This window comes from Stomoxys calcitrans, chromosome 4, assembly GCF_963082655.1.
Source record: "Stomoxys calcitrans chromosome 4, idStoCalc2.1, whole genome shotgun sequence".
NCBI lineage: Eukaryota > Metazoa > Arthropoda > Insecta > Diptera > Muscidae > Stomoxys > Stomoxys calcitrans.
In genome coordinates this window covers 27895439-27923012 of record NC_081555.1, presented here as the reverse complement: position 1 = coordinate 27923012, position 27574 = coordinate 27895439, and the positions used below count along the sequence as shown (strand labels likewise).

Below are 27574 nucleotides of genomic sequence, written 5' to 3'. Positions count from 1 at the left end.
ACGTTTAATGTTAGTAAAAGAAAATCTTTTTTTTTGGTTTTTGGTTTTGTATTGAAAAATTGTTTTCTTCTCTTAATAATCATTTTGTTTTATAGTTTGAAGTTGCAATCCTTTGCTGTGATTTCAGTGGCTATGTAGGATGTTATCAGAGGAGCTGATGAGAGGTTTGGATGGATGGGAGGGTTTATGATCTGAATTTGAAATTGCTTGGCTTTCAATTGTTTTAAGGTTTATTGTTTCAATTTTCTCTTTTCACTTTTTGTTGTTGAGAAAAATGTCTACTCGACAGTCCCCTGTAAGTTTACATTGTCTGTTAGTTGTCATTCATTTTAAATTTCTTAGAGAAAGTAGGGAGGTGTTGAAAAGAGCCTGTATTTGTGTATGGTTTCTTTTGGGGGATAGTTGATTTGGTTTTTTTTTATGTTTTCATAAAAAGTTTTTTGTTCTTATATCTTCATTTTGAATAATCTGTAGCTGTTTTTGGTTTTGTTTTTCATTATTATATAAGTAAGTGTGTTTAATTTGTTGTTGTTGTTGTTGCTGTTTTGTGTTGATTTTTGTTGCAAGTTTACTCTTTTACTTCAAAATATTTGTAAGTGGGATTTTCATAGCCGTTGATTTGCATACTCGGCACGATTTTCTCTTCAGGGACCACAGGATGATGGGCGGCGGCGTTCTGTTAAATAAAAATAAAAAAACAAGCAATTATAATTTATTTAAGGCAAAAAAATTAAAAGAGTCGATTTAAGAAAAATAAAAAAATCTTTAAAAAAATTTTAACCAATTTAGTAAGCCTTCCAAGTGGCTCGCGGTCTTGTTAACACTTCAGCTGTAACCATTCAAAATTTCCAGGTGCTATCTATACCCGTTCCCAAACGTCCGATATTTTTCTAGCTTTTTTCGATTCTATCCCACTGTGCGTCACGTTGAAAAGCTTTGCATTCACCATTCTGGCTCTTACAGCCAAGTCCTCCGCCCTCCTATTCCTCCCTACTATGCTTTGGCCAAGTCCTTAAACCATTCAAAATTTCCAGGTGCTATCTATACCCGTTCCCAAACGTCCGATATTTTTTTAGCTTTTTTCGATTCTATCCCACTGTGCGTCACTTTGAAAAGCTTTTCATTCACCAAGATGGCGGTTTTCTGGCCCTTACAGCCAAGTCCTCTGCCCTCCTATTCCTTCCTACTATGCTTTGGCCAAGCCCCTCAACCATTCAAAATTTCCAGATGCTATCTATACCCGTTCCCAAACGTCCGATGTTTTTACTACCTTTTCCCGATTCTATCCCACTGTGCAACGTTCTAAAAAGCTTTGCATTCAACAAGATGACAGTCTTCTGGCCCTTACAGCCAAGTCGTCTGCCCTCTATGCTTTGGCCAGGCACCTCAATGATGCAAATAGTGCCATGCGCAGAGTAGGCCTTAGTATCCTTCTTACACTCAAAGACAGTCAACGATGTTACCGTCCTGGTTGTTGTAGTCCTAACGGACAACTTACTATCTGTAAACATTATCACTCTCGGTAAATACCGTACCACCTTACGTATTCAGTGATCGGCCGGTGAATCCGCCTGCCGTGTTATGGTAAGGTAGCTTGTAACAGAACTCAGTCTTTGAGACCTCAATGTGGCTGGCCAGAATTGTTCTGACCTATTGATTTTCTCCATCTGAAGCAAATGACAAAACTAGAGTTGGGTCAATTCGAGACAGTGACGCTGGCAATATTGTCATGCACTTGACTTCAAGTGCTGTCTCAGATATCCTAGTCGAAACTTTTTCTAATCCATCGAGGTTTCCTATAGCAGCCACGATTTTTACTCTGTTAATACTCATATATAATCGGAATGTCTATGAGTAAGGCATCTGTAATAGTCTCCAGGGATCTTGTATGCGTGGTTCTCATAGTCCCAACTGTCTTAAGGCAACATGTGCTATGAACTTGTTTCAATGTTCAATACCAATTTATTCGTATAACTTGTACACTTTCCCAAGGGAGAGGGTAGTTTTAGCCCCTTTCCCAAGGGAAACATTAGTTTTAGCACCCTTCTTCTTGGTTTTAGTACACTTTTCCAGGAGAAAGAGTAGTTTTAGTACACTTTTTGAAGGAAAAGGGTAGCATTTGTACCCTTTCCCAAGGGAAAGGGTAAATTTGGTACTTCTTCCCAAGGGAAAGGGCAGTTTTTGTACCCTTTACCAAGGGAACGTGGAGTTTTGGTACCCTCTTTCAATAAAAAGGGTAGTTTAAGTATCCTTTCCCAAAGGAAAGGGTATTTTAAGTACCCTTTCTCAAGGTAAAGGCTAGTTTAAGGACTCTTTCCCAAGGGCAAGGGTAGTTTTAGTCCTAGGGAAAGGGTAGTTTAAATACCCCTTCTCAAGGAAAAGGGTAGCTTTAGTACCCTTTCCTAAGGTAGTTTTAGTACCCTTTCTCAAGGAAAAGGGTAGTTTTAGTACCCTTTCCTAAGGCAGTTTTAGTACCCTTTCTCAAGGAAAAAGGTAGTTTTGGTACCCTTTCTTAAGGAAAAGGGTAGTTTTAGTACCCTTTCTTAAGGGAAATGCAGTTTTAGTGACCTTTCTCAAGGGAAGGGTTAGTGTTAGTACCCTTTGTCAATGGAATGGGTGGCTTAAGAACCGTTTGTTAAGGAAAATGGTAGTTTACTTTCCTTTCTCAAGGGAGAGGGTAGTTTTAGTACCCTTTACCAAGGTAAAGAATAGTTTTAGTACTCTTTTCCAAGGGAAAGGGAAGTTTTAATCCTCTTTTCCAAGGTAAAGGGTAGTTTAAATACCCTTTACCTAAGTTAAGGGTAATTTAAGTACCCTTCCCCAAGGGAAGGGGTAGTTTTAGTACCCTTTTCCTTGAAAAAGAGTACTAACTTTTCCTTGGTAAATGATAGTTTTAGTACCCTTTCCCTTGGTAAAGGGTAGTGTAAGTGTCCATTCCCAAGGGAAAAAGTTGTTTTAGTATCCTTTGCCAAGGGAAAGAGTTGCTTAAGTACCAAGGAAAGGGCAGTTTAAGTACCCTTCCCCAAGGGAAAGGGTAGTCTTAATACCCTTTCCAAGGTAAATGGAAGTTTTGGTACCCTTTCTCAAGGGAAATGGTGGTTTTAGTACCCGTAATCAAGAGAAAAGGTAGTTTTAGTACCCTTTCTCAAGGGAAAGGGTAGTTTAAGAACCCTTTATCAAGGGAAAGGGTAGTTTTAGTACCCCCTTCTCAAGGGAAGGGTAGTTTGATACCCTTTCTCAAGGGAAAGGGTAGTTTTAGTACCCTTTCTCAAGGGAAAGGGCAGTTTTAGTACCCGTTCTTAAGGGAAAGGTAGTTTTAGTATCCATTTCCAAAATAAGGGGTAGTTTTAGTACCCTTTGTCGAGAGAAAGTGTGGCTTAAGTACCGTTTGCTAAGGGAAAAGCATTTATCAAGTTGGAATGGAAAAAGATTTGGTTTTTGCGATGTTTTTCATAGAAAACTTTACATTATTGCTTCATCTAGCACCAATATGGAAAGAGATTTTCCTCACGAATCCAACGGTGTGTGAAATTGTGAAGTTTGCAAAACTAAGGAAGTAACGGCAAATGCAAACTCACGTTGGTTTTTTTTGAATTTTATGGATATTAATTATGCGATTTTGAAGCAATACTCTAAATTTTTCAAGGAAATAGGAAAGAGTATTGCTTCGTCCAGCACCATTATGGAAAGGGCTTTTCTTGACAAATCCAACGGTGTCCTCAGAATTTTGAAATTCGCGAAACTAAGGATGTTACAGCAATTTCAAACTCACCTCGATTTTTTTTACCATTTTTCCAATATTAAATACGCGATTTTGAGCTTGTTTTTTTGAAGAAAAAACATAGGAGTTGCACTAATCCGATTTTTTTGCAATAATCTACAATACTGTATACTCAACTCGAAAAATTTTTTCGCATCAAAAATTGAAAAATTTCATAAGGGGTTAGCCTTTGCTAAAAAAAATGCAAAAAAAATAAAATGTGAAATTTTACGTAATTTTGTTTATTGTACGAATCGTTTTCGAATTTCGAACTGCGGAATGCTGGAAAATGATCGAAATTCGAAAAAATGAAGGAGTTACAGCGTTTTTGACCTTGAAATGACCTTGAATTTTTACGCCAAAAAAGATTTGGTTTTTGCAATGTTTTTCATAGAAAACTTTACACTATTGCTTTACCTATCACCAATATGGAAAGAGATTTTCCTCGTGAATCCAACGGTGTGTGAAAAGTTGTAAAGTTTGCAAAACTAAGGAAGGTGCAGCAATTGCAATCTGACGTTGGTTTTTTTTTGAATTTTTTGGATATTAATTATGCGATTTTGAAGCAATACTCTAAAGTTTTCAAGGAAATAGGAATGAGTATTGCTTCGTCCAGCAGCATGATGGAAAGGGCTTTTCTTGACGAATCCAACGGTGTCCTCAGAATTTTGAAATTCGCAAAACTAAGGATGTTACAGCAATTTCAAACTCATCTCGATTTTTTTTACCATTTTTCGAATATTAATTACGCGATTTTGAGCTTGTTTTTTGAAGGAAAAACCTAGGAGTTGCACAAAACCAATTTTTTTGCCATAATATTCAGTACTTTATACTCAACTCGAAAAATTTTTTCGCACCAAAAATCGAAAATTTTCATAAGGGGTTAGCCTTTGCTAAAAAAATGCAAAAAAAATAAAATGTGAAATTTTACGTAATTTTGTTTATTGTACGAATCGTTTTCGAATTTCGAACTGCGGAATGCTGGAAAATGATCGAAATTCGAAAAAATGAAGGAGTTACAGCGTTATTGACCTTAAAAATGACCTTGAATTTTTACGCTAAAATAGATTTGATTTTTGCGATGTTTTTCATAGAAAACTTTACACTATTCCTTCATCCAGCACTACTACGGAAAGAGATTTTCCCCGCGAATCCAACGGTGTCTGAAAAATTGTGAGGTTTGCAAAACTTAGGAAGTTACAGCAATTGCAAACTCACATTGGTTTTTTTGAATTTTTTGGATATTAATTATGCGATTTTGAAGCAATACTCTAAAGTTTTCAAGGAAATAGGAAAGAGTATTGCTTCGTCCAGCACCATTACAGAAAGGGATTTTCCTGACGAATCCGAGGGTGTCCTCAGAATTTTGAAATTCGCGAAACTAAGGATGTTACAGCAATTTCAAACTCACCTCGATTTTTTTTTACCATTTTTCCAATATTAAATACGCGATTTTGAGCTTGTTTTTTTGAAGAAAAAACATAGGAGTTGCACTAATCCGATTTTTTTGCAATAATCTACAATACTGTATACTCAACTCGAAAAATTTTTTCGCATCAAAAATTGAAAAATTTCATAAGGGGTTAGCCTTTGCTAAAAAAATGCAAAAAAATAAAATGTGAAATTTTACTTAGTTCTGTTTATTGTACGAATCGATTTCGAATTTCGAACTGCGGAATGCTGGAAAATGATCGAAATTCGAAAAATGAAGGAGTTACACCATTTTTGACCGTGAAAACGACCTTGAATTTTTACGCCAAAAAAGATTTGGTTTTTGCGATGTTTTTCATAGAAAACTTTACACTATTCCTTCGTCCAGCACCACTACGGAAAGAGATTTTCCCCACGAATCCAACGGTGTCTGAAAAATTGTGAAGTTTGCAAAACTAAGGAAGTTACAGCAATTGCAAACTCAAGTTGGTTTTTTTTGAATTTTTTGGATATTAATTATGCGATTTTGAAGCAATACTCTAAAGTTTTCAAGGAAATAGGAATGAGTATTGCTTCGTCCAGCAGCATGATGGAAAGGGCTTTTCTTGACGAATCCAACGGTGTCCTCAGAATTTTGAAATTCGCAAAACTAAGGATGTTACAGCAATTTCAAACTCATCTCGATTTTTTTTACCATTTTTCGAATATTAATTACGCGATTTTGAGCTTGTTTTTTTGAAGAAAAAACATAGGAGTTGCACTAATCCGATTTTTTTGCAATAATCTACAATACTGTATACTCAACTCGAAAAATTTTTTCGCATCAAAAATTGAAAAATTTCATAAGGGGTTAGCCTTTGCTAAAAAAAATGCAAAAAAAATAAAATGTGAAATTTTACGTAATTTTGTTTATTGTACGAATCGTTTTCGAATTTCGAACTGCGGAATGCTGGAAAATGATCGAAATTCGAAAAAATGTAGGAGTTACAGCGTTTTTGACCTTGAAATGACCTTGAATTTTTACGCCAAAAAAGATTTGGTTTTTGCAATGTTTTTCATAGAAAACTTTACACTATTGCTTTACCTATCACCAATATGGAAAGAGATTTTCCTCGTGAATCCAACGGTGTGTGAAAAGTTGTAAAGTTTGCAAAACTAAGGAAGGTGCAGCAATTGCAATCTGACGTTGGTTTTTTTTTGAATTTTTTGGATATTAATTATGCGATTTTGAAGCAATACTCTAAAGTTTTCAAGGAAATAGGAATGAGTATTGCTTCGTCCAGCAGCATGATGGAAAGGGCTTTTCTTGACGAATCCAACGGTGTCCTCAGAATTTTGAAATTCGCAAAACTAAGGATGTTACAGCAATTTCAAACTCATCTCGATTTTTTTTACCATTTTTCGAATATTAATTACGCGATTTTGAGCTTGTTTTTTGAAGAAAAAACATAGGAGTTGCACTAATCCGATTTTTTTGCAATAATCTTCAATACTGTATACTCAACTCGAAAAATTTTTTCGCATCAAAAATTGAAAATTTTCATAAGGGGTTAGCCTTTGCTAAAAAAATGCAAAAAAAATAAAATGTGAAATTTTACGTAATTTTGTTTATTGTTCGAATCGTTTTCGAATTTCGAACTGCGGAATGCTGGAAAATGATCGAAATTCGAAAAAATGAAGGAGTTACAGCGTTATTGACCTTGAAAACGACTTTAATTTTTTTTGCCAAAAAAGATTTGGTTTTTGCAATGTTTTTCATAGAAAACTTTACACTATTGATTTACTTAGCACTAATATGGAAAGAGATTTTCCTCACGAATCCAACGGTGTGTGAAAAGTTGTAAAGTTTGCAAAACTAAGGAAGTTGCAGCAATTGCAATCTGACGTTGGTTTTTTTGAATTTTTTGGGTATTAATTTTGCGAGTTTTGAAGAAATACTTTAAAGTTTTCAAGGAAATAGGAAAGAGTATTGCTTCGTCCAGCAGCATGATGGAAAGTGCTTCTCTTGACGAATCCAACGGTGTCCTCAATTTTGAAATTCGCAAAACTAACGATGTTACAGCAATTTCAAACTCACCTCGATTTTTTTACCATTTTTCGAATATTAAATGAAAATTTTCATAAGGGAAGACCAATGCACAAATTAAGACGATAAGTGCCATGAGGACTGTAGAAGAATTCTCATGGAAGAGTAATTTTTTTGAGTAAAAACTACAGGCTTCACCAGTAGCCCAGGAAGAACTGAGTGACTGACACTAGGATTGCCCGACCGTCTCTCACTTCTTCTCATCTCGCTGGTATTCGAACGCAGTTGTTCAGCGTTAAGGCAAACCTCTGCGCTACGGTGGCCTTCTGAGTCCATAGCGACTTGATAAGCTATATGTTAATGAACGGGTGTATAAATTTTGGGTCCCATGACTTAAGGATAAGAGATAAAGTACCATAGGGCACACTACAGGCGGACATTTTGTCGTCACTTCAATGGGTGACCGGCATAAATAACCTACTACTGATCCCAACCGAAGAGAAAAAGAACTGAAGACGATGTGATAATATATCTTAGTGTTAGGGGTACGATTCAGCTATGCTGGATTATTGAAATGGTCTTGAAGATGGCATATGACTGGGCTAGATCTAGGGATCTGAATATTAACTCAGAGAAGACTGAAAGATCCTTGTTTACAAGCAAGTACCCTTCACTTGAAAAAGGGTACAAAAACTACCCTTTCTCGTGAGAAAGTGTACAAAAACTACCCTTTCTCTTGAGAAAGGGTACTAAAACTACCCTTACCCTTGAGAAAAGGTACTAAAACTACCCATCCCCTTGGAAAAGGGTACTAAAACTACCATTTCTCTCAAGAGAGGGTACTAAAACTACCATTTATCTCAAGAGAGGGTACTAAAACTACCCTTACCCTTGAGAAAAGGTACTAAAACTACCCTTACTCTTGAGAAAATGTACTAAAACTACCCTTTCCCTTGAGAAAGGGTACTAAAACTACCATTTCTCTCAAGAAAGGGTACTAAAACTACCCTAGTTTCAGTTTCTCAAGGGAAAGGGTAGTTTTAGTACATTTTCTCAAGAGTAAGGGTAGTTTTAGTACCTTTTCTCAAGGGTAAGGGTAGTTTTAGTACCCTCTCTTGAGATAAATGGTAGTTTTAGTACCCTCTCTTGAGAGAAATGGTAGTTTTAGTACCCTTTTCCAAGGGGATGGGTAGTTTTAGTACCTTTTCTCAAGGGTAAGGGTAGTTTTAGTACCCTTTCTCAAGAGAAAGGGTAGTTTTTGTACACTTTCTCACGAGAAAGGGTAGTTTTTGTACCCTTTTTCAAGTGAAGGGTACTTGCTTGTAAACAAGGATCTTTCAGTCTTCTCTGAGTTAATATTCAGATCCCTAGATCTAGCCCAGTCATATGCCATCTTCAAGACCATTTCAATAATCCAGCATAGCTGAATCGTACCCCTAACACTAAGATATATTATCACATCGTCTTCAGTTCTTTTTCTCTTCGGTTGGGATCAGTAGTAGGTTATTTATGCCGGTCACCCATTGAAGTGACGACAAAATGTCCGCCTGTAGTGTGCCCTATGGTACTTTATCTCTTATCCTTAAGTCATGGGACCCAAAATTTATACACCCGTTCATTAACATATAGCTTATCAAGTCGCTATGGACTCAGAAGGCCACCGTAGCGCAGAGGTTTGCCTTAACGCTGAACAACTGCGTTCGAATACCAGCGAGATGAGAAGAAGTGAGAGACGGTCGGGCAATCCTAGTGTCAGTCACTCAGTTCTTCCTGGGCTACTGGTGAAGCCTGTAGTTTTTACTCAAAAAAATTACTCTTCCATGAGAATTCTTCTACAGTCCTCATGGCACTTATCGTCTTAATTTGTGCATTGGTCTTCCCTTATGAAAATTTTCATTTAATATTCGAAAAATGGTAAAAAAATCGAGGTGAGTTTGAAATTGCTGTAACATCGTTAGTTTTGCGAATTTCAAAATTGAGGACACCGTTGGATTCGTCAAGAGAAGCACTTTCCATCATGCTGCTGGACGAAGCAATACTCTTTCCTATTTCCTTGAAAACTTTAAAGTATTTCTTCAAAACTCGCAAAATTAATACCCAAAAAATTCAAAAAAAACCAACGTCAGATTGCAATTGCTGCAACTTCCTTAGTTTTGCAAACTTTACAACTTTTCACACACCGTTGGATTCGTGAGGAAAATCTCTTTCCATATTAGTGCTAAGTAAATCAATAGTGTAAAGTTTTCTATGAAAAACATTGCAAAAACCAAATCTTTTTTGGCAAAAAAAATTAAAGTCGTTTTCAAGGTCAATAACGCTGTAACTCCTTCATTTTTTCGAATTTCGATCATTTTCCAGCATTCCGCAGTTCGAAATTCGAAAACGATTCGAACAATAAACAAAATTACGTAAAATTTCACATTTTATTTTTTTTGCATTTTTTTAGCAAAGGCTAACCCCTTATGAAAATTTTCAATTTTTGATGCGAAAAAATTTTTCGAGTTGAGTATACAGTATTGAAGATTATTGCAAAAAAATCGGATTAGTGCAACTCCTATGTTTTTTCTTCAAAAAACAAGCTCAAAATCGCGTAATTAATATTCGAAAAATGGTAAAAAAAATCGAGATGAGTTTGAAATTGCTGTAACATCCTTAGTTTTGCGAATTTCAAAATTCTGAGGACACCGTCGGATTCGTCAAGAAAAGCCCTTTCCATCATGCTGCTGGACGAAGCAATACTCATTCCTATTTCCTTGAAAACTTTAGAGTATTGCTTCAAAATCGCATAATTAATATCCAAAAAATTCAAAAAAACCAACTTGAGTTTGCAATCGCTGTAACTTCCTTAGTTTTGCAAACTTCACAATTTTTCAGACACCGTTGGATTCGTGGGGAAAATCTCTTTCCGTAGTGGTGCTGGACGAAGGAATAGTGTAAAGTTTTCTATGAAAAACATCGCAAAAACCAAATCTTTTTTGGCGTAAAAATTCAAGGTCGTTTTCACGGTCCAAAATGGTGTAACTCCTTCATTTTTCGAATTTCGATCATTTTCCAGCATTCCGCAGTTCGAAATTCGAAATCGATTCGTACAATAAACAGAACTAAGTAAAATTTCACATTTTATTTTTTTGCATTTTTTTAGCAAAGGCTAACCCCTTATGAAATTTTTCAATTTTTGATGCGAAAAAATTTTTCGAGTTGAGTATACAGTATTGTAGATTATTGCAAAAAAATCGGATTAGTGCAACTCCTATGTTTTTTCTTCAAAAAAACAAGCTCAAAATCGCGTATTTAATATTGGAAAAATGGTAAAAAAAATCGAGGTGAGTTTGAAATTGCTGTAACATCCTTAGTTTCGCGAATTTCAAAATTCTGAGGACACCGTCGGATTCGTCAGGAAAATCCCTTTCTGTAATGGTGCTGGACGAAGCAATACTCTTTCCTATTTCCTTGAAAACTTTAGAGTATTGCTTCAAAATCGCATAATTAATATCCAAAAAATTCAAAAAAACAACGTGAGTTTGCAATTGCTGTAACTTCCTTAGTTTTGCAAACTTTACAATTTTTCAGACACCGTTGGATTTGTGGGGAAAATCTCTTTCCGTAGTGGTGCTGGATGAAGGAATAGTGTAAAGTTTTCTATGAAAAACATCGCAAAAACCAAATCTTTTTTGGCGTAAAAATTCAAGGTCGTTTTCACGGTCAAAAACGGTGTAACTCCTTCATTTTTCGAATTTCGATCATTTTCCAACATTCCGCAGTTCGAAATTCGAAATCGATTCGTACAATAAACAGAACTAAGTAAAATTTCACATTTTATTTTTTTGCATTTTTTTAGCAAAGGCTAACCCCTTATGAAATTTTTCAATTTTTGATGCGAAAAAATTTTTCGAGTTGAGTATACAGTATTGTAGATTATTGCAAAAAAATCGGATTAGTGCAACTCCTAGGTTTTTTCTTCAAAAAACAAGCTCAAAATCGCATAATTAACATTAGAAAAATGGTAAGAAAATCGAGTTGAGTTTGAAATTGCTGTAACATCCTTAGTTTTTCGAATTTCAAGATGCTGAGGACACAGTTGGATTCTTGAGGAAAATCCTTTTTCATAATGTAGCTGGATAAGGTTATATTCTTTTCTATTTCTTTGAAAATTTTTGAGTATTGCTTCAAAATGGAATAATTGATATCCAAAAATTAAAAAAAAACAACATGAGTTTGCATTTGCTGTAACTTCCTTAGTTTTGCAAACTTCACACACCGTTGGATTCGTGAGAAAAATCTCTTTCCGTAGTGGTGCTTTATGAAGCAATAATGTAAAGTTTTCTATGAAAAACATCGCAAAAACCAAATCTTTTTCCATTCCAACTTGATAAATGCGATCCATGGTGGAGGGTATATAAGACTCGGCCCGACCGAACTCAGCACGCGTTTACTTGTTGACCCTTTTCTCTAAATTATTTTTGACCGTTTATGCACAGCCCTTTGGATTTTGCCTATCCGGACCGCCTTATCATGGCCCCTGAACTAGGTGTCTGTGATAGAGAGAGAAAACGGCCACGTACAATGATGACGATGACCTCTCCTTTTTAAAGAATTACAGAATCCCTTTGGTAATCAGAAGGCATACAAAAGGGGAAAAAACCATCCTTGCGGAGTTCCTCTGGTCACGCTCGATGTTTGGCCAGAAAATGCTGGCAGCCAAGTATAGATTGCTACCTTACCATGCGCATAGGTTCACATATTTAACGTTAAGTTTGGCCGGGCCGAACTTTGGATTCCCACCACCTCGGCTATATATGTAAAGCACCTTTCATCAAAATCCGGTGAAAATTGCATACCTTATGTCTCATAGCAGTTATATCGAAAAATAATACGATTTGGACCAAATACTAATAAGTACAAGTCATTATTCAATTGTATATAACAAAAAATTGGTCTTTTTAGTAGCTAAATCTAAAAATAAACCGATCTGAACCATATACAACATGGATGTCGAAAAGCCTAACGTAAGTCACTGTGTCAAGTTTCAGTGAAATCGGATTATACATACGCCTTTTATGGGGCCAAGACTTTAAATCGTGATATCGGTCTATATGACAGCTATATCCAAATCTGGACCGATCTGTGCCATATTGCAGAAAGATCTCGAGTAGCTTAATATAACTCACTGTCCCCAATTTCAGTGACATCGGACAATAAATGCGCCTTTTATGGGCCCAAAACTTGAAATCGATGATTGGTCTATATGGCAGCTATATGCTAATCTGATCCGATTAGGGCCAAATTAAAAAAAAATATGTCAAAGGGCCTAAGACAACTCACTGTCCCAAATTTCAGAAAAATCGGATAATAAATGCGGCTTTTATGGGCCTAAGACCCTAAATCGGAGGATCGGTCTATATGGCAGCTATATCCAAATCTGAACCGATCTGAGCCAAATTGACGAAGAATGTCGAAGGGCCTCATACAGCTCACTGTCCCAAATTTCAGCAAAATCGGATAATCAATGTGGTTTCTAAGGGCCTAAGACCCTAAATCGGAGGATCGGTCTATATGGCAGCTATATGCAAATCTGATCCGTTCAGGGCCAAATTAAAGAAAGATGTCAAAGGGCCTAAGATAACTCACTGTCCCAAATTTCAGCAAAATCGGATAATAAATGTGGCTCTTATGGGCCTAAGACCCTAAATTGGAGGATCGGTCTATATGGCAGCTATATCCAAATCTAGACCGATCTGAGCCAAATTGATGAAGGATGTCGAAGGGCCTTACACACTTCACTGTCCCAAATTTCAGCAAAATCGGATAATAAATGTGGCTTCTAAGAGCCTAAGATCCTAAATCGGAGGATCGGTCTATATTGCAGCTATATGCAAATCTGACCCGATCAGGACCAAATTAAAGAAAGATGTCAAAGGGCCTAACACAACTCACGGTCTCAAATTTCAGCAAAATCGGATAATAAATGCGCCTTTTATGGGCCCAAAACCTTAAATCGAGGGATCGGTCTATATGGCAGCTATATGCAAATCTGACCCGATCAGGGCCAAATTAAAGAAAGATATCAAAGGGCCTAACACAACTCACTGTCCCAAATTTCAGCCAAATCGGATAATGAATGTGGCTTTTATGGGCCTAAGACACTAAATCGGAGGATCGGTCTATATGGCAGCTATATGCAAATCTGATCCGATCAGGGCCAAATTAAAGAAGGATGTCGAGGATGTTGACAACTCACAGTACCAAATTTTAGCAAAATCGGATAATAAATGTGGTTTTTATTGGCTTAAGACCCTTAATCGGCGTATCGATCTATAGTCCGATATAGCTCATCTTCGAACTTAACCCAACAATATAAAACAGATATTTGAATTTGAATTTAAGCACTTGGGGGAACGCCCTACTCAAACGGGCATGTAAACCAATCGGCATAATATGGGACTTAAACGAAAGGTATTTAAGAGTAGGGTACGAATTTGATATTAAAATTAGAGGCCAAGTGTCAGGGCCCCCCCAAAAAATCCCTAAATTGGGGATATAGACCATTCGGCATAATATTGGACTCATATGCAAGGTATTTGGGAGAAGAGTACCAATCTGAAGTAAAAATGAGAAGCTCACTAGGCCCTATCCCCTGGGTGAAGCAGAACCTCATGCACATTTTTACAAGAAGAATATGTGAGTCCTCAGTAATCTGGCAACTCTCCAGAGGTTGCCAGATGCCAAAGAGCCCTCTAGACCATTCCATCGATAATAAATCTTTATACAACCCTTTCTGTAAGTTTTTGGCTTATAATACAACGACTTAACTCACCTGATCAACTTCAATAAAACCTTGCGCATGTGGCGAGCGTGCTGTTCTCCATTTGGCAACAGCAATGCCCACAAAGATGGCAGCCATAAGAGCAATGCCAGCAAAGGACAATGTGAAATAGACATTGCGACCCTCTTTATTCGCATGCGCAGATGATGAATGAGAGAATTCTCTGCGCAGAGAGAAGCTCTGTAAAGAAAAAGGATAGATTTTAGGTAAGTAGGGGTACAGGGTGCGCACACGAAATACCGATTCGCGATGACCCAAATCGTGTGACATGAAATGCTGGACGGCAGGTTCAGCTTCCTGATGGGCAACGGCGGCGGCAACATCTTCAACAGCACGTTGAACGGCCTCATCATCCACGGTGGGTAGGATGGTTTGGGTTTTGGTGCTAAAAAACAAGAAAAAAGGGGGAAAATGGGAAAAGGGTTTTAAACTATGAAGGATGGAGGGCTCATACCTGAGAGTGGCTTCCACATACTCCTCGGCAGCTGAATCCTTATCACTGTGAGCCATCTTTGTGGGATCTACCATGGATTCGTCTTTGCTGGTCTTGGACTCTTCGCTGGTGAATGCCTGAGAGTCCTGCTCGGCCTTGACCATATCGTCCACCTTCTTGGCTTCCAATCTCAATTTCTCCTCACGCAATTTCTCACGTTCGGCAGCTCTTTGTTCCTTGCGTTGTTTCTCGGCCAGGCGCAAACGTTCCTTTTCGGCCACCTTGCGTTCAATTTCAATGCGATATTTGTCCAAAATGGCTGCTTCAGCCTCCTCGCTCATGCCCAAAGAGGAGCCGGGAATGTCATCTTTGCTGCGCAAGGCCAAAATGTAATCGTTCATCAGCTGAGAGATCTTGTTGGAGAGTTCGGGGTAACGTTTAAGCATGGTCATCGATTGGTTGACAGCGCGATCAATGTCAATCAAGCGTTCCAAGGTGCGGGGTCTTTCAGAGGCGGCGGCCTCCAAACCACCAGCTCCGCCCGAGTTCAACAGGTGACGGTAGTGGGCCAAGGCATGGGCACGATCCTTGTGTAGGGCACGCAAAAGTTTCTGCAGGCATTTTTCAACATGGTGAGCCTGGAAGATGAGGTTGGAGGATGGTCCCAATTCAGGGATTTACTTTGATTTCTTTTTTTTTTTTTATTTGTTTTGGCACTGCTACTTACGTTTGGTGGTTGCTCAGTCAAGGCCTGAGTGTAGCAGGTCATTGCCTCGCGTTTGCGCTGATTAATGTGGGCCAGAACACGTTGCTGATGCATGGCAGCCAATTGATGCTTCTCTGCATTGCCTTCTTCTTCGAGTGCCTGAACAGAAGTCTAAAATTACATTCCCATATAAAGATGTATTGCACATTTAAGAGAGAAAGACTATCAGAAACAAGTTGACATTCTCTTTTGGTGGTTTCATTTGATTTCTGATTGGATTGATGACTTGGTGGTGAGTAAGTGAGTGAGTGATATGTTTGTGGTCTTGGATTTTTGTAGGAGTTTGATGTTGTTTTGTTGTTACGCTTTGATATACCGGTTAGTAAATGATATTTTGAAATACTTTAAGCAAATCCAAAGCTTCTAGTTCTAGATTTTATGTTTTTATCTACAGTGAGCGCGCAAGCTAGCAAAAGCCTCAGTACGGTCAGTATGGATGTTTTGCCTTTGGCATGCATATCTTTTAAAGTGATTGGAGTTGGCTATGATTATGGCTGTGGTTGAGGCTGTGGTTAAATGGTCTCTTTTTGGGTGGAATACAGTGGTTGTGAATTGGAGTTGGAGGTCGTGGTGAAGTTTTGCGAAAGTGAAATCGATTTGCCAAAGGTGTTGGTGAGAGGAATGTTTCTGTGAAGTTGGTGAACATTTGCTATGGCTATGGTAGCTTAAATCATCATCAGCAGAATATTTGAAAATATTTACAACAAGTAAAAAGGCGTTAAGTTCGGCCGGGCCGAACTTTGGATACCCACCACCTCGGGTATATATGTAAACCACCTTTCATCAAAATTCGGTGAAAATTTCATACCTAATACTCATATACCTCATACCGATCTGAACTATATACGACACGGATGTCGAAAAGCCAAACATAAGTCACTGTGTCAAATTTCAGTGAAATCGGATTATAAATGCGCCTTTTATGGAGCCAAGACTTTAAATCGAGATATCGGTCTACATGGCAGCTATATCCAAATCTGGACCGATTTGGGCCAAGTTGCATAAACATGTCGAAGAGCCTAACACTAAGCACTGTCCCAAATTTCGGCGAAATCGGACAATAAATGCCTCTTTTATGGGCCCTAAACCTTAAATCCAGAGATCGGTCTATATGGCAGCTATATTCAAATCTGGAATGATCTAGGCAAAATTGAAGAAGGACGTCGAAGAGCCTAACCAAACTCACTGTCTCAAATTTCAGCGACTTCGGACAATAAATGCGTCTTTTATGGCCCCAAAACCTAAAACCTAGATATCGGTCTATATGGCAGCTATATCCAAATTTGAACCGATCTGGACCAAATTGAAGAAATATATCAAAGGGCCTAACACATCTCACTGTCCTAAATTTCAGCAAAATCGGATAATGAATGTGGCTATTATGGGCCTTACACCATAAATCAGAGGATCGATCTATATGGCAGCTATATCCAAATCTGAACCGATCTGAGCCAAATTGACACAGGATGTCGAAGGGCCTAACACAACTCACTGTCCCAAATTTCAACAAAATCGGATAATAAATGTGGCTTTTATGGGCCTAAGACCCTAAATCGGCGGATCGGTCTATATGGGGGCTATATCAAGATATAGTCCGATATAGCCTATCTTCGAACTCAACCTGCTTATGGACAAAAAAAAAAAAAAGAATCTGTGCAAAATTTCAGCTCAATATCTCTATTTTTGAAGACTGTAGCGTGATTTCAACAGACAGACGGACAGACGGACGGACATGGCTAGATCGTCTTAGATTTTTACGATGATCAAGACTATATATACTTTATAGGGTCGGAAATGGATATTTCGATGTGTTGCAAACGGAATGACAAAATGAATATACCCCCATCCTTCGGTGGTGGGTATAAAAATGAATATACCCCCATCCTTCGGTGGTGGGAATAAAAATTAGGTGATGTGAAGCTAAGAAAATGGTCTTTTAATTCTTTTTTTCCTTTAGGATTTTTTTTCAAAAATTTTGAACTTTTTTTTAGAAATTGAGGACTTTGTCAGCATGCCTTTCGCATACTTTCTGAAATGGCTATCCTGCAGCGCAGTGATTAAGAAACGAAATCAAAACGATATTAGTCCACAAATTTATGAAGTTTGTAGGCTGACTGACAGCCTAAAAAAACTCAACTTGGAAAACCTAACAAAAATCTCTCAAAGTTTCCTACCAGGGGCTCAGTTTATCTTTGAACGCTCTCATTGTGCGTGATGAGAAAAAAATAAGGCAGTGTGATTCCATTACTAAAGCCTGGCATGAATTCCCGTAAAAGGAAATCTTACAGGAGGAGAAAGTTAGGGGTTCTCAGGTGACCTGTTCTGTATGGGTTCTACCCTAGCTGCCACTCTTTCCGGAGGTCAAATAATTGGGGGTGATTTTTGAGCAGAAACTAGGTAGGAGGCCACAGTGGTGGTCAGTTTAGCATATTCGCTTATGACGCTGAACGCTTGGGTTTGAATCCTGCCAAGAACATTAGAAAAGTCTTCGGAGGTGGTTAACCCATCCAAATGCTGGCGATATTTGTAAGGGAATCTACCATGTTTAGATTTTTCCCCAAAAGAGTTTTCGCTTAAACTTGGATCGTTCAGCGGGTTACCGTTGAGAATTTTGAAAAGGTCGCACAAAAAGTAAATTTTTCTTAAAAATATAATAAAAACAGTCCTTTTGTCAAAAACTAGTAGACTCAAAAATTGAAAAAGTGGCTTCAACAAGAAACCTCATGTGAATTAACACCTGGAAAACAAAAGAGCAGACAGATATCTCGAAAATCGAGATGAAACTCAAGAACAACCCACAAGACTGAAAAATAATTTTCTTCAATCTATAAAAAAGTCCAGCTTTTGCAAAAAATGTTACACATTTCGGCAAAAATTCGCAGAAAAGTAGAAATTTCAAAAGGTTGCACCAAAAGTTATTTGACTATAAAAGGTGGGTGAGCGACTTTAGTCGCTCAACAGGAACACTGATCGTACATCACTCATGCGATATGTGAGAAGTTTGCATTAGCTCTTGGAGTGTTAGTGAGCAAATTTGCAATTAAGTTGTAAAAGGAAGTCTAGAAATGGGTTAAAAGTGTGCTGAATGCACTCTACTGAGCCGCAACTGGATAGAAAGGCGAGCAGGGTTTAGGTTGGGGAGTTCATGTGTACAGCGGCTATCTGGCCCATTCCCAGCTGTGAGGAATAGGTCTCCGCCAGATAATCGAGAAGGTACAGGGTATTGCTGCGGTGCTGATCTCTGGATCAGTGAATAGTGACCCACTATGGGCACTGAATACCATTCCCCATCTTAGGCCTTAGCAACTGCATGTTGTGCATAAGGCAACGAAGATAGCCCTAAAAGCAAGGGTAACTGCCGCTCCCTAAACGTTGGACATTCTTCTGTTCTGGGGGAGGAAAGGGGAGGATAGCGGTGGAAAAGCATGTTAGCATCATGTTATACTCGACACAACTGCCTATATACCAGGGGAATCATTCCTTGTTGTCAAGTTTGACCTTAATTTGCCGTGGATAACCTGCTCTTCCGAGTGGCTTCTGCGTACAGGGATGCTTTAAAATTAGATTGGGGTACCGGGGAAGGAACCTTCGTTCAATTCCTGAGGGAATTATACTGGCCTCGGGAATGTTCTAGAGATTTTTAGGTGGGCAGTCGGGCGAGCGTTGATGCACTGGCATCGGGCCATGCGAAATCAAGACCAATAAGAAACGCAAAGGGCTTACTCGAATCATGGGAAAGGCTATCAGGCCCTGCTGGTTCCCGGCCCAGCAAGGGGTGACCGGGAAAGAGCCGGAAGGCGAGTTAGCCAGGAATGGTCTACATCGTGCTGATTGGCCTTGATCGTGCCACGGAGCTTGCTTGAACGTGACTCCTCCCCTGTACAAGCTTCTTGGCAGGGTTGCCATCTTCTGTGAACGCGCGAATTGTGTGTGATTGCAGGGTTGTGGTAGCCCTGTGACAAATATTTCGCGGAACAGGAAGTCGCTTATCCTGAGAAAGCATGACTTTGGACTGCTGATAGGAGCCCTGACTGGTGTTGAAGTCGCGCTGATCATTGAAGTTGCGCTGGATCTAGGGAGAGGCAAACTTCTGCTGGGTATTTATTTGATGACGCGGTCAAACACCTTTTCTGCAATAGCTAGGAGAAAATACTCAGATTTTTTTTTTCAATGAACTCTTCTTTCCGTGCCTGAATTCCTTCATTCACTTCGTCGGAATGCGTACAGAGGCCACCGTAGCGCAGAGATTAGCATGTCCGCCTATGACGCTGAACGCCTGGTTTCGAATCCTGGCGAGACCATCAGAAAAAATTTTCAACGGTGTTTTTCCCATTCTAATGCTGGCAACATTTGTAAGGTACTATGCCATATAAAACTTCTCTGGAAAGAGGTGTCGCACTGCGGCACGCCGTTCGGACTCGGCTATAAAAAGGAGGCCCCTTATCATTGAGCTTAAACTTGAATCGGACTGCACTCATTGATATGTGAGAAGTTTGCCCTTGTTCCTTAGTGGAATGTTCATGGGCAAAATTTGCAAAAATTTGCAATTTGCACTTCATCTTCTCATCATTCTCTGGAATCAAGTAGATGTCTGAATTGTATGGTATGGTATGGTACGGTATGCGAATTAAGGACATGGCCGAGAAATGCGAATGTGGCACGGTGGAATGAAGATGCTGTTGGAAGTTACACAGTGATGTTTATCCCCAAACTAATACTGTTTACATTTGTAAGGATTTCAGGACGGGCAATGCCACAGTACACAGTAAGTAGAGCTTTTCGAGGAGCAGAATATACTTTCTTCAGGTTAATGAGATGTTATAGCAACAGCACTGTTCCAGCGGAAATAACGTTGGAGACTGCTAACGGCCGAAAAAAAGCAAGGGTGTAAGCTACAGACCGTGAGGTAGTCTGACAGGCTTTTTTTGGTCTTGGGTCGTCAGGGGATGTTAGGAAACGAGATCGAGTGATGGCTTACGGAATCTGTGTATTCAAAAACATAAGTCTGAGAAAGGTACTTCTTCCCTTGAGAAAGGGTCGCCCTAGTACTCTTTCTCTTGGGGAAGTTTAGTTTTAGTACTTTTTTCTTCGAAAAAATTTGTTTAGTAGTCTTTCCCATGGAAAAGTGTATTTTTGGTACTATTTCCCTTGGGAAGGGATATTTTTGGTCTTACCCTGAGGAAGGGTGGTTTTGATACTCTTTTCCATGGGTAAGTGCAGTTTTAGTACCATTATCCTTGGAAAAGTGTAGTTTTAGTAGTGTTTGCTTTCTGAATGGGTAGTTTTAGTAGATTTTCCCTTCTAAAAGGGTAGTTTAAGTTGTCTTTTACTTGGGAGAGGACAGTTTTAGATCTCTTACACTAGGAAAGGCTAGTTTTAGTACCTTTTCCCTTGAGAATGTGTACTCTTTTCCTTGAAAAGGGGTATTTTTGGTAGTAGGATTTATTCCTCTTTCTCTTGAAAAAAGTAGTTAAAGAAACGTTAGATTTAGTAGTGTTTCCCTTGGAAAAGGATATTTTTGGTACTCTTTCCTTTGGGAAAGGGAAGGTTTGGTACCCATTCCCTAGGAAAAGGGTAGTGTAAGTACTCTTTCCCTTGCGAAAGTGTAGTTTTAGTACTCTTTCTCTTGGAAAAGGATAGTCTTAGTATTCTTTCCTTATGAAAAGTTTAAGGACTCTTTCCCTTGGGAAAGGCAAGTTATAGTACACTTTCCCTTGGAAAAGAGTAATTTTAGTACACTTTCCTTTGTGAAAGGGTAGTTTTAGTACCCTTTCCCTTTTAGTTTTAGTAGTCCTTTCCTTGGAAAATAGTAGTTTTGTTACTCCTTCCCTCGGGAAATGGTAGTTTTGGTACTCCTTCCCTAAGGAAAGGCTAGTTTTAGTACTCTTTTGCTTTGGAAAGGAAAGGCTAAATATAGTACTGTTTCGAAAGGTATGTTTTAGTAGTTTTTATCTTGGAAAATGGTGGTTTAAGTACTTTATCCCCTCGGAAATAGTGGTTTAAGTACTCCATATCCTCGGAAAGGATGGTTTTAGCACTTTAGAAAGAATGGTTTTAGTATTCTTTGCCCTGGAAAAGTGTGGTTTTAGTATGCACTGTTTTAGAAAGGGGTGGTTTCAGTGGTTTTACCCTTGGAAAATTATGGTTTTTGTACTCTTTCCCTTGAGAAAGGGTGGTTTTAGCAGTCTTTCCTTTGAGAAAGGGTGGTTTTGGTACTCTTTCCCATGAAGAAGGGTGGTTTTTGTACTCTTTCTCTCAGGAAAGGGTGGTTTAGTACCATTTCCCTTGTGAAAGGGTGGTGTTAGTATTCTTTCCCTTGGTAAATAAAAGTTTTGGTACTCTTTCCAATGGGAAAGGGTAGTTTTATTAGTCTTTCCCTTGGGAAAGGTAAAGGGTAGTTTTGTTAGCCTTTCCCTTGGGAAATATCCCTTGGGAAAGGGTGGTTTTTGTACTCTTTCCCTTGTGAAAGGGTGGTGTTAGTACTTTTACCCTTGATTTTAGTACTTCTTCCTTGAGAAAGGGTGGTTTTAGTACTCCTTCCCTTGAGAAAGGGTGGTTTTAGTACTCTTTCCCTCAGGAAAGGGTGGTTTAGTACTCTTGCCCTTGTGAAAGGGTGGTATGTACTTTTACCCTTGATTTTAGTACTTCTTCCTTGAGAAAGGGTGGTTTTAGTACTCCTTCCCTTGGGAAATAAAAGTTTTGGTACTCTTTCCTATGGAAAAGGGGTAGTTTTGTTAATCTTTCCCTTGGGAAAGGGTAGTTTTGTCAGTCTTTTCCTTGGGATAGGGTGGTCTTTGTGCTCTTTCTGTGGAAAAGGATGGTTTTGATACTCTTTCTTCTGGTAAAGAGTGGTTTTAGCACTCTTTTCCTTGGGAAATAGTAGTTTAAGTACTTTTTCTCTTGGGAAATGGTAGTTTCAGTACTCTTTACCTGGGAAAGGGTAGATTGAATAATTTTTCTCTTGGGAAAGGGAAGCTTAAGTAATTTTCCCTTGTGAAAGGCAAATACTTGTTTTAGTACTCTTCCGCTTCGGAAAGTCTACATTTACAGGGTATTATAACTTAGTGCATTTGTTTGTAACACCCAGAATGAAGAGAGATGGATCCATTAATAAGTATACGCATAGATTCAGAATCACTTTCTGATTCGATCTAACTATGTCTGTCTGTCTGTCCAGGTTTAGTTGTGTACAAAGTACAGATCGCAATTTTCGCCCCATCGTCTTTCATATTGGTACTGGCACCTATTTTGGCCAAGAGACGAAGCGTATTGAAATGCGAAGAAATCGGTTCAAATTTATATATAACTCCCATATATTGGGTTGCCCAAAAAGTAATTGCGGATTTTTCATATAATCGGCGTTGACAAATTTTTTTCACAGCTTTTGACTCTGTAATTGCATTCTTTCTTCTGTCAGTTATCAGCTGTTACTTTTAGCTTGCTTTAGAAAAAAAGTGTAAAAAAAGTATGTTTGATTAAAGTTCATTCTAAGTTTTATTAAAAATGCATTTACTTTCTTTTAAAAAATCCGCAATTAATTTTTGGGCAACCCAATATATATGTTCGTCCGATTTTGAGAAATATTGCAATAAAATTCTTATTTGTAAACCGATTCTCTCGAAAGTTGGCAGGAAGGATTTTCATATGGGTCTTAATATTACTGATGAATTTCATAGAAATCCGGTCAGATTTAGATATAGCTGCCATATATGTATATCGCTTGATATTTATTTCTAAAGCCGCTGTAAGAACATTTATTAAGAAAAAGTTTTGCACAATACTTTCCTCGACGACTATCACAATATCTAAGAAGTTTGGTCGAAGTCTGTTCAGGTTAGGATATAGCTCCGATATATTGGGTTGCCCAAAAAGTAATTGCGGATTTTTTTAAAAGAATATAAATGCATTTTTAATAAAACTTAGAATGAACTTTAATCAAATATACTTTTTTTTACACTTTTTTTCTAAAGCAAGCTAAAAGTAACAGCTGATAACTGACAGAAGAAAGAATGCAATTACAGAAGCTGTGAAAAAATTTGTCAACGACGACTATATGAAAAATCCGCAATTACTTTTTGGGCAACCCAATATATGTTCGCCATATTTTGGGTAATTTTGCGATAATGTTGTCATTTGTAGTTATTACAGTTTGAACATACTTGCTCGAAATTTGATACGGATTGTTTAATAACCCATATGAAAACATCCGACAAGGTCCATCAAAATTGGTTCAGTATTAGGAACAGCTCTCACTTTGTACCTATAGGCTGGGGGTAGGGTATTATACAGTCGGCACCGTCCGACTCTTGCCTTTCCTTACTGTTTCTTCTTGAGATAGCAAAAGTTCTTATTTATTCGATTTTCAATACTGTTCACATAGGTCAAGCCGCATTCTTATAAACCTACCACTTAATTTAGCTTCAGTATAAGGTTCACCATGATCCTGGTGATGCTGGTAGGTATACCAACTAAGCATTATGCTATTCTTCTTTGTTTTTGATTAACATTGTAAGCTTTATATTCTGTATTCTCTGCAGCAGTAGCATCCAAAGCATTTTCCCTTCACTACATCATTCGGTTTTAAGCTGAGGCCAACTAACTTGCACACACACATGTAAGTATTTATCTAAGTATTTGTTATATAATTTAATTATTGTAATAGTTAGTAGTTGAGATATATGTATGTATGTATGTAGGTAGGTATAAAGAAATGATTATCCTTTTACTTATAGAAAAGCGTCAAAGCTTTGGTAGTAATTTTTGTTGTTAATAATCTGATTACTAGCCAATTTATGGAGCTTATTGCAACTGTTCAATATCATTATCAATATCAATATGGGTATAAATTATGTTTTATGTTTGCTTATATTTACTTTGAAAGTCTGAATGTGAAGTTGGAAGTTGTGTACGGTAACTGTAATGTAATGTATGGGCATGTATGTATGCATGTCTCAGTAGTGGATGGGTCTTTTGTGTATTTGTATATCACCATACTACAAACAAAAAGCGTCATATCTGATGATTCTTTCGCTCCCATTATTATGCACAACTACAACTAAAACATATAACGAACGTACAATACAACAACAACAACAATAATAACAATGACAACGATAGCGATAGCGCTAATATAGAAGAAGTAGTAGTAGAAGTAGTAGAAGTATATTGGCAACAACAATAATAAGAATAATGATACTAATGATAATGAGTTAGGATAAGAATTAGGATGATAATAATGACAGTGATGATGATGATGATGATGATGATAATAATAATGGCATGAGTTAATAACAGCGCACCAGGGCTTTGGCTTGTCTTCCAAATCAAAAGCAAGTATAATAAACGAGCCGAGAATACTAATCAGGGATTTAATCCAAGTGAAAGGTTAATGAAATGAACCTCTAAAAACAGACAAACTAAGCAGATAGTAACTGAAATCGAATGATATAGCAAAGAAATGATAACATGATTGCCAAAATGAAAAACACAGGGGGGAAAAGGAAACTGAAACTGAAACTAATGAGAAACAATAGCAAGCAAACTTAGAGAGAAAAATGATGAGATGAAAGTAGGAAACCTTTAAAGCTTTAGCAAGTTAATAAACAAAAATGGAAATTTAGTGCCTCTTCCTTGCACTTACTTGGAAACGTGCTGTCATTCTTTGTTTGAAACTCTGTGCTGCCTTGGGATCGGCCAAACGCATATCCTGATATTTCTCTTCCAAATCGGACCAGTCCTTCATGACACGTGTCACCTTTTCACGGTGCGATTCCTCGAGGCGCTGTTGGGCTTCCTTTTTTTAGAATTTATTTGATTTTTGATAAATAAGATGCCTAAGCATATGATAACACTTACTTTTTGACTTACTTTGTAGCTCTGGTGTTCATAGTGTGGATCGAAATGTGTAAAGTAGGGATCGGGTGTGGGCTGACCAGTGGTGGGTGGCATTGGCAAATCGCCATTGTTGCTCTTGCCTGCTGCGCCATCCAACGATCCACCTGACTTTTCATCCTTCGCATTGGGCTTATTCGATGGTTTGGCACCACTAGAGCTACCTTGTTGATCATATGAATCAACAGCATCCTCCTCATAATTATCCTCCCCAGAATCATATTCAGCATTTACATCATCACCCGTGGCGGTAGCCTCGTCGGCAGCCATTTCATCCTCCTCATCATCAGCCAACAAATCATCCTCATCATCTTCATCTTCAACATCGTCGGCGGTATCCTTGGAGTAGTTGGAATCATTGTCATCGCTGCTGATGTCATCTAAATCATCACTGATGGGATTGGCCATTTCGACGGGTGGCATAACAGGCAAATCGGTTTTCTTGACACGGATTTCATCGGCTAAAAAAAATCGGAGGGAAAAAAAAGAGAAGCAAAGGAAGAAATTTTAATCAATGAGTTATAATAACGTCTGAAGAAAAAAAGGGATAGGGGGAAATTTTTTATCATTTCCTGGGATGTTTAGGAGTTTTCTTATTTTTCTGAAAGATCTTTGAAAGTATTTTTCTTTAATGAATACTACGATCTTGGAGTGTTTGAAGTGTTTGGGAGCCCCATACTTTGCAATGCGTAAAAACAGGTAACACTGATTTTGTTAATCAAAAATTGCAACGAAAGCAGTGACTTGGCAAAGTTGGTCACGCGGATGATGCATTCATGTTTGAACAATATTATGAAGCTAAACTGCTAGGAGTGTTTGAGATAAAAATACTTTACAGGCCTATGTGAGATCTTAAGAATTGCTCATTCTATTACAAAACCAAAATAAAGATAGGTCAGAATATCAAAAACCTTCAACTGCTTCTGCTTCTGTGTGTTGGCCAGTCTATCCATATCTGGCGGACATAGAAGATTCTGAGCCATAACTTGACACTGACATGTCAATGAGCGGACATAGCAATGGACGGACATGACAATGGACCACAGACAAGCCAATGGATGGACATGGCGATGGACAGACAAGCCAATGGATGGACATGGTGAAGGGCGAACATGGCGATGTACAGACAAGCCGATGGACATGCTGAAGGACGGACATACTGAACGACGGACATTCTGATCGATGTACATGAAGATGGACGAACAAGGCGTTGGGCGGAAATGTACATATATACATGACGATGGCAATGGCCGGACATTTTGATGAACGGCCATGCCGATTGAAGGATCTGGCGATATACGGATATGGTGATGGACGGATATGGAGTTGGACGGACATGGTAATGGACGATTATGCCGATAGATAGACTAGCCGATGGATGAACTTCGACTTGGATGGATAGTCAAGACGAAGGATGGACATGGGGTAGGACGAACATGGCGATGAACAAACAAGCTAATGGATAAACATGCCGTTGAACGGACATGGAAATAGACGGACATGAAAATAGACGGACATTGTGATGGACGAACATTGTGATGGACGAGCATTGTGATGGACGAACATTGTGATGGACGAACATCGATTGTGTCATATAAACCGATGGATGGACATAGAGGAGGACGGACATGAAGATGAACGATGTACGAACTTGGCGTTGGACAGATATGGCGATGGACGGACATGACGATGGACGGGCATGGTGAAGGACGGATATGCATATGGACCAACATTCTGATGGATATGGCAATAGACAGACATATAGGTGGAACATAATGACAATGAACGAATATGGCGATGGACGAATATGGCGATGGACGAACTTGGTGATGGACATATGGCAATAGAAGGACATTGTAATGGATGGAAATGATGAAGAACGGATATTGCAATGGACGAACATGGAGTTGGAAATGATTTGTTGGTAGGGAGACATGCAACAGATGGATATGGCAGTGGACGAACATGATGATGGATGGACATGGTGATGGACGCACATGTCAGTAAATGGACAGAGCAATTGAAGCAGTTTGAAATCATACTTCCTTAGCCCAAGGATAGATGGCGCATAGTGAATCGAAAAAATCTAGTAATAGGTTAGGTTAGAGTGGTAGTCTATTTTCTAAACCGACTCGCTTAGACAATGTTAGTCCATTGTGATAGGATAGACTAGGCCTCTGGTGGGAATTAAATCCACGACTCTCGCACTGGTTATCCAAGCATAACCACGGGTAAGAATAAATCTTTTAAAAATTCAAATGATTAGAGCTATTTTTTGAACATTTCTAAGTGCAAAATTCAAAAAAAAAAAAAAAATTGAGATTTTAAACCTGATGATCGCGTTACCATCTCAACTCTTACCATAGTCAAATTCAAAGAGACATCTCTACCCGTTCTCAAACGACATATTTTTTACTAGTTTTATTGGATTTTATCCCGCAGTC

At 38.4% G+C, this 27574-nt stretch overlaps 1 protein-coding gene across 11 annotated transcripts in view; it reads right to left on the bottom strand.

Moving 5' to 3' along the window:
• Window positions 1-376: 376 nt before the first annotated feature.
• The window catches only part of LOC106085709 (amyloid-beta-like protein), a 484321-nt gene continuing 457123 nt past the window's right edge, over window positions 377-27574 (bottom strand). For 3 of the 11 annotated variants that reach the window (XM_059366964.1, XM_059366965.1, XM_059366966.1), the window contains exons 5-10: window positions 25095-25591; window positions 24880-25032; window positions 15201-15350; window positions 14281-15111; window positions 14032-14220; window positions 377-676 (exon numbers count right to left, since the gene is read on the bottom strand). In XM_059366964.1, the coding sequence (XP_059222947.1) occupies window positions 569-676; window positions 14032-14220; window positions 14281-15111; window positions 15201-15350; window positions 24880-25032; window positions 25095-25591 (1928 nt within the window). In that variant the 3' untranslated portion in view covers window positions 377-568. The remainder of the gene's footprint in view (window positions 677-14031; window positions 14221-14280; window positions 15112-15200; window positions 15351-24879; window positions 25033-25094; window positions 25592-27574) is intronic. The other 8 variants (XM_059366968.1, XM_013250076.2, XM_059366970.1 and 5 more) reach the window with 6 other exon arrangements.